Source organism: Mercurialis annua, linkage group LG3 (genome assembly GCF_937616625.2).
Source record: "Mercurialis annua linkage group LG3, ddMerAnnu1.2, whole genome shotgun sequence".
Lineage (NCBI taxonomy): Eukaryota > Viridiplantae > Streptophyta > Magnoliopsida > Malpighiales > Euphorbiaceae > Mercurialis > Mercurialis annua.
In genome coordinates this window covers 70,503,320-70,510,556 of record NC_065572.1, presented here as the reverse complement: position 1 = coordinate 70,510,556, position 7,237 = coordinate 70,503,320, and the positions used below count along the sequence as shown (strand labels likewise).

Here is a 7,237-nt window from a genome sequence, read left to right as displayed (position 1 = left end):
CCAGTATGACAGCTGCAGAGAAGAAATATTATTAATTTCATTAGAGTGAACTATATCAGATTAGATCAGAACTCTGCTCATTCATCACTTGAATTTTGCCTTTATAGATCACAGACAAATAAAAAAGAATAGAAGGATCGGAATAGATGAAGTTACTGCAGTTTGGATTAATTTTAGCATTGCTATCTGGCCTCTCTGCTCTTCTCATTTACATCACCGGCGTCTCCAATCTAAGTATTCTATTCTTTATTTTTCTTAATGCATTCTAATATGTTGTTAATTAACTGCTAATTCAGACAAATTTTAATTTTTATGTGATTTTTGCGTGTGTTATAGATTCAATACCGCAGGAAGATGTAAAAGCTTTGGAATCCTTACAGAGAACTTTCCAGAAGTGCGTGGTAATACTTTAATTTGTATTTTAATTTGTTTCCGAGACTATTAATCACTGTTTTATGTTTTTAATTTAATTTGTATTTATATTAATGTTGATTTGCTACTTTGCAGAGGGCAAATGGATTAGGTTTAGAAGCTGTACCTGGCAGTGATTATTGCCAGGTCACGATAAATTTCCCTAGTGAGACTGTTCCTAAATGGGTATGTTTCTACTTCATATGTTTCTCATATTTATATTATTTTGTGTGTATGTTCATTTTGGTTGTTAAAAATGATCCACATGTTCACAACCTAGGTAGCACGAACACTTCAATCAATCAACGTGTCCCGTTTAAGAAACATGTCGGACACTTGATGTTTCGGACACGAAACTTCATTTTTACATAGGAAACTTTAAAAACACCATGTAAGTAAAAGAAAAAAAAAAGCACTTAAATTGATGGGGACGCGGTCCACTCGTCGTGAAAGAAGTAATGAAAGGGAAGCCCCCGGTCAAATAACACCGTTTTTCCGTGCCCATGTCCAAGTGTCCCATCTTCCCGTGTTCGTGTCCATGCTACCTAATTCAGAACAGTATGTGGTTTCATATGTATAAAATATGGAAAATAAAAGCTGGGGAAGCGACTTATTTAATCTGGTTTATAGTATTTTATACAAGTGTGTTGGGTTTGTACTAATTATCACTCCTTTCGATGTATTTTTGTTTGAAAATAGAAAGATCCTAAAACTGGAGAACTCGAAGGATTGTCATTTGAACTTAATTTGTGTGAAGCTGTGGCTACGTGGGAACAGGTAATTTTTTTGTTATGTTATACAATCTGGCATTTTTACATTTTTTGTAAATTTGACATCTTAATTAGCAGATATGCATATGCAAACTTTTTCCCTACTCAACTGTACAGTCCATTTAATTGCTTCCTTGTGCACTGAGGATTTTCAAAACGTATATTAGTGTCTTTTTAACCTTTTTTCCCGCTTGATGTTTTTTTTTTCTCTAGTGTTTTCTTATGCTTTAAAATTGATTTATTATTCAGTGAGTTGGTTGTCAGGTGCGGAATAGCACTACAATTCTCACAAGGGAGTTCATTGATGCTTTACCAAGAGGATGGGAGGATTATGCATGGCGCAGAATTAATAAGGGGATACTTCTGTATGTCTATCATAAACTGTTCTACATAATTGGTTGTCTATTTATCACTTTCAAATAGCTGAAGAATTGGAAAGGAAATCTCATGTTAATTTCTTGCTTAAGATGCATAAATCTTATGTAGGCACATCACATCCACTAAGTAGTAGAGGAGTGTGGAGAAAATGCTGAAGCCTTCACATTCTAGTAAACATGCATGAACACAAACGTTACTTGTTACACATAATGTTCTTTATTGAATTTTTCATGTGAAAATAAGTTTATCCTGGCAGCTTATATAATGTCAAACTGTCACATGTATAGAAACGAAAACTTTAGTGTGGTTTTCTATTCTGCGACATAAATTTGGACTATGCTTTAATATTGACTCAAGGATCAACACTAGTTGCAGTTTGATGTGGTTCATTTGTCTACTGCAGTAACAACTGTCGGAACAAGACTTTATGCATGGAGAAACTCTCCTTAGTACTCCCAGAAACACCACCATATATTCCAAGGCAGTTTGACCGTTGTGCTGTTATTGGCAATTCGGGAGATCTTTTAAAGACAAGGTTTGGGAAGGAAATAGATGGTTACGATGTTGTCATTCGAGAAAATGGGGCCCCCATCCAGGTTAAGCTCTTTATTTTATTGTAATATATCCCGAGTTTTCTCATGCTGCCTCTAAGGATCATCTTAACATTTTTGTTTCTTTGTTTTATGACAGAACTATACAGAATATGTCGGCAAAAAAAGTACTTTCCGTCTTCTCAATAGAGGATCTGCTAAAGCCCTTGATAAAGTTGTGGAGTTAGATGGTACAATAGTTATACTCTCCTACTTCTTACAAGCTATGATTTATGACGTATTAATAGGATAATGCTGATATGTTAAACCTTACAGAAAGAAGGAAGGAGGTTCTGATAGTCAAAACAACAATACATGATATTATGAACAAGATGATTCGGGTTCGTATGATATTTTTTCTTGATTTTATTACTTTTAGTTCCTTTTCTTTAGGCTAGATCTTTATGAAGAAAATTGCTTTGGGCAGCTCCTGTTCTCAACTGCAAAATGACGCCTCATGTATTTTGCATTTACCTCATACAATTATTTTAGAAACATATAATTGGTTGATAATTTTTTTATTTTCACATAGATAAATACAGTTGGATTTCCTTGAAGACTAGATTTCTCGACTGGTTCATTTTTTATTTGTAAGAATGTTCTTAGCTTCATCATAGTTTGAGTGCCACTCATTTCTAATATGGTTCTTTCTTTGCTATATATTTCTATTTATTACGGTTTCACAATGTGTTTTTTCCTTATGCAGGAAGTTCCAATTAATAATCCCGTCTATCTCATGTTAGGTGCATCCTTTGGGTCAGCAGCAAAGGGAACTGGCCTCAAGGCTCTCGAGTTTGCTCTTTCTATTTGTGAGTCAGTTGATATGTATGGTTTCACTGTGGATCCAGGATACAAGGAATGGTAAATCATTTTCTGATTATTAGCATCTTTAAATAATCACCATCATAAGTTAAGTACATTTATCCAATCAATGAACTTCCGTTTGTTTCAGGACCAGATATTTCTCAGAATCTCGACAGGGCCACACCCCCCTGCAAGGAAGGGCTTATTATCAGATGATGGAGTGCTTGGGTGTAAGTCTAAAAGAGCTCATACCATATTGCTATAGATATTGAATGTATTTATTGAAGATTGCTTTTTTCTTCGTTTTTTTAGCTCATTAAAATACATTCTCCGATGAGAAATGATCCAAACCGTGCTGTGAAATGGGTCCCAAGCAAGAGTACAATCAGAGCTGCTAGAGTTGCATCAGAGAAATTATTGAGGTAGCCTATCAAAAACTTATATTGGTAGTTTATCTATTTATTTTTAGTTTCACGGTAGAATATCCGCTATGCTTTGGACAGTTATAATTATGAAATGTGAGAGAGGGTGTAGAACTGTAGATACTGTCATTTAAAATGTTGTATTCTTGAGGATTTGGTGCCTAACGTCTAGGTTACGTTGCAGGAGGGTTGGAGCTGGATCTCGAGATCCACTAGCGACATGTTCGATTAAAAAGCTAGTTAAGAAAAGATCTAATTCTATATCAGGTCTCAGAAAAGCTGCTATTCATCATCAGGAATTTGTTAAAGGTACAGTAATGTATCCTCTCGAGCACAATCCTGGACACGGTATGCTCTGCACATTGCCAACAGATTGAAACTTTGAAAAGTGGATCACCTTACGGTAGAGTTAGCTGATTGACTTTGAAATATTTATTAAGCTATTTATATAAAGGTTTTCTGCTCTGTTTTAGATATAGTCTTGAAAAGTTTTCCATTCATAGTCAAAACTGCAAACATTCTTTCTGTAGACTGTACCAGCATTGTTAATTTATATTCACTTTTAATGTAGTCAGGATAGTGAAAGCATAGTCTGAAGAATTGTTGATGCGTTGTATCAAAATCATTATTTTTAGTACTTCTTTCAATAGTTATTTCTCTTCTCAGTCGAAATCATCAATCATCGAAAACGAACATCATTGTCTTCATCAGTGCTAAAAACATCGACATTTCTAACTTGTTCTATCTCTAATTACTCAAGTCCTTGATCCATCAACTCTAATTACTCAAGTCACTCGCGAAAACTCACTTTAATCATCAAAATAAATAACAGTCCCAAAAGAATAGCAGATTGAGAACGAATTTATATTTACAAGAAAAAGAGGACGAGAAAAGGATCATGTTTCGAAGACTTTAATGATTATGATAAAGAAAAAACATATTTTTTTTAACAATAAAAAATTATGCTTTATTAACAATTCTGTTATTCTATTATCCATGCTCAAGTCAGGTGTGTAAATGTGGGCCTAAAGTGTTCGAAAATGTAAAACTACGTAAACTTTTGAGTTTTTTAATTGTTGATACCAAATTGAGGGTGCAAAATATTCTTTATCCTCTAAAAGATCATGAGGAAATAATTGGGAAGCAATTAACACGAAATAAAATCCAACAACAGCAATAGCAAAAGGGACACGCGTCAAACACCCAACAACAAATTTGACACACTCTTCCACTTAACTCTTCGATTTCCTCTCCCACTTCACTCTCAATCAAATTTAATCTTTATGTCTATCCATTCCGTTAATTTCCCTTACAAACATTCACAAACCCTAAATTTTCAAAATCACATCCAATTATAAGAAAATGGTCGACATACAGCCACCGGAGAGCCACGTAAACGGCGGAGGCGGCAGCGGCGGAGGGCCGGTTGCTGTCACTTCATCGGAAACAATTGGTTCCAAACGGCAGCGTAGGCCCAGTGTTCGATTAGGCGAAATCGGCGGCGACCAGCTATACGAAGCGCTTCATCCACGTCGGACGGGGACTAATAACAGTAAGCAATGGAAGCATTCTCAAGTATTATCTGTTGAACATAAAAAAGATACTACTAAAGGCTTAAAGACTCGAGCGTTAACAAATTTAAGTACTACTAGTAGCGGTGGTGGTGAGTTTATTGAAACCCTAGATAATGATACTAATAATAATAAAGAAGTAAATTTAGATACAGTTGCAATTGGAAGTTGGAGAGTTAATATTAAAGATTCTAAAAAAAGAGTGGCAGCTTCTAATGTTGGTACTAAAAGAGTAAGATCCAATTGGGTTTCAAAGATGGATGATACTGGTGGTGGTATAATTAATAGTAATGTCGATGGCGAAGAGAAATATAGCGGCGGCGATGATGTTGATGGCGATGATGCGTACCGCGAATTTGATATCGAGAATTCAGAAAGTCCGTTGAAAGAACAAAGCCCTATGCGTTCTCTTGAGAATTCAGGGGATGCGAATGGGAGAAATGAGAAGGATAAGTATTATAAGAGGGCGATTAGCGTTAGAGATAGGGGTGATTTTAATCTTATTCATGATGGGGTTGAATTTTCTGGTCCATCGGATACTGATGCTAGAGATTATAGGAATAATGGCAGGTGTGGTGGTGGTGGAGGAGAGGATGGGGTGAGGATTTGGTTGAATGGTATAGGGTTAGGAAGATATGCGCCGGTTTTTGATGTTCATGAGGTGGATGATGAGGTTTTGCCTATGTTGACATTGGAGGATTTGAAGGATATGGGGATTAATGCTGTTGGTTCAAGAAGAAAGATGTTTTGTGCCATTCAAAAGCTCGGGAAAGGGTTTTCTTGACTATTTGAGTTTTGTTGAGGTTGTAGTTTTGGTTTACAGCGGCGGATTATGTCTCTCAGCCATGGTAACTAAAGTTCCATCATGTCTGAACTTAAATGAGTTAATTTGTTTCTATTTAGTAGTAGCAGTAGTTACAGTTTTTTTAATGAGTAGGTTATCCTGGTTAGTCTTTCTCGTTGCACAATATGAATGCATTTTTAATTCAGTGCGTCTCCCTTTAATCTTAATTTTGTCATTTAATTACTCTACTTGTATTTAGACTCGCCAGGTTAAAACTGGAACAGACTCTTCTTTTGATATTTAGGTCTAGATTTTTGGATAGAGTAACTATTTAGATTGAGATGAATTGAAAATGAATCTATATGATCAATTCTGAGTTAGCACAAGTTTACTTTCCTTGCTTTTTTTTTTAGACTGAAGAATTACTTAATGAATTACTTATACACCACTGCTATTTGTGATAATGTTAGTAATTTTGTCTTTGCAAATTGTTGTGCTGGAATAGTAATGCTGAATCCTTTTTATGGATATTTGATTTTTTGACTAACTGATTGTGGATCGCATGCTAAAATCAGGATCTCAGGTCAAAATTGTTTAATGTCCTAGAGATGATGAGATCATGTTTTCTCAGGATTTGTAAGCCATGAGTAGTTATTCTGGTAGTTAATACTGAACATGATTGTATGTTATCTGCCTTATCTTTTAGAGTCTGAAAGATTCTTATTTGCTTTATTAAGCATGTTTTTTTTTTGGAATGATGGGTATGCACTATGCAGTGTTCTTCTGGTGCTGTTATGGAATGTAGTGTGGATTATATATTATTATATTACTCTCTCCGTTTTGAAATAGTTGCTGCTTTAGTCATTTTCACACAGATTAAGAAAGTAATAAACATGTCTAAATTTTTAAGCCATTTTACTGATTTAGTGGCATTATTGAACATGGCTTGGTTTCATGGTTTTGTTGAGAAGCTTTAGTTGCTTTGTTTATATAGTGTTGCTTTCAATATTTAGTGTATAATGCTGCGTTCACTTGTTTGCGGGTTCGATCAATAAAAACTTGGCAAACGAATGCGTTTCTTGAGCTGGCTAAAATATGTCACGGGTTAGGTGGGAAGTCATGACCTGAGAAATATATACCATCCGCATGCTAATGGAAAAAACTTTGACTAAGAAAGATGTATGCTAGAACATAAAGTGGCTAAAAAGGTTGGAAGTTGCTGAAGGTCTTGGGTTGGTAGAATCGGTGGTCCTTTAATTAGATATAATTGAGTTGTGTTTGTTCTTTGTAGCTAGCTTTTATTTCAATCTTGGTGATGTTTGTCTTGCTAGGCATCAGCATCAGACATCTTTCTGTGTTATGATATCTTTTTTTTATTGGATGCTCTCGTCCAGCAATAATGTAGCATCTGCCTCTCTGGTGGCTGGTGGTTGCATATTTGGTTCAGGTTCATGTTTGATACTGTTGCTGTCATTTTCACAGAATAGTATCGTATCCTTACTAGAAA

At 35.3% G+C, this 7,237-nt stretch overlaps 2 protein-coding genes across 3 annotated transcripts; both read left to right on the top strand.

Moving 5' to 3' along the window:
- LOC126673624 (sialyltransferase-like protein 2) lies at window positions 1-4,028 on the top strand. 2 transcript variants are annotated; one of them, XM_050367838.2, is made up of 12 exons: window positions 1-234; window positions 337-401; window positions 508-597; window positions 1,111-1,188; window positions 1,446-1,546; window positions 1,963-2,155; window positions 2,250-2,340; window positions 2,426-2,490; window positions 2,856-3,010; window positions 3,102-3,183; window positions 3,266-3,375; window positions 3,560-4,028. In XM_050367838.2, exons 1-12 carry the CDS (start codon window positions 147-149, stop codon window positions 3,750-3,752), a joined length of 1,311 nt encoding a protein of 436 aa, XP_050223795.1. In that variant the 5' UTR covers window positions 1-146; the 3' UTR covers window positions 3,753-4,028. The 2 variants fall into 2 exon arrangements, with proteins under 2 accessions (XP_050223795.1, XP_050223796.1); XM_050367839.2 differs by lacking the exon at window positions 1-234 and having other exon boundaries at window positions 337-394; window positions 1,115-1,188.
- A 494-nt stretch (window positions 4,029-4,522) lies between these two features.
- LOC126673625 (uncharacterized) lies at window positions 4,523-5,935 on the top strand. Its single transcript, XM_050367840.2, has one exon. It carries the CDS (start codon window positions 4,738-4,740, stop codon window positions 5,728-5,730), a length of 993 nt encoding a protein of 330 aa, XP_050223797.1. The 5' UTR covers window positions 4,523-4,737; the 3' UTR covers window positions 5,731-5,935.
- The last annotated feature ends 1,302 nt before the right edge of the window (window positions 5,936-7,237 follow it).

Bases quoted from the DNA above. Each gene is read 5' to 3' on its own strand.
- LOC126673624 (XM_050367838.2), top strand. From the start codon at position 147: ATGAAGTTACTGCAGTTTGGATTAATTTTAGCATTGCTATCTGGCCTC. The intron at 402-507 runs GTAATACTTTAA...GCTACTTTGCAG, and splicing joins GAACTTTCCAGAAGTGCGTG to AGGGCAAATGGATTAGGTTT. The intron at 598-1,110 runs GTATGTTTCTAC...GTTTGAAAATAG, and splicing joins GTGAGACTGTTCCTAAATGG to AAAGATCCTAAAACTGGAGA.
- LOC126673625 (XM_050367840.2), top strand. From the start codon at position 4,738: ATGGTCGACATACAGCCACCGGAGAGCCACGTAAACGGCGGAGGCGGC.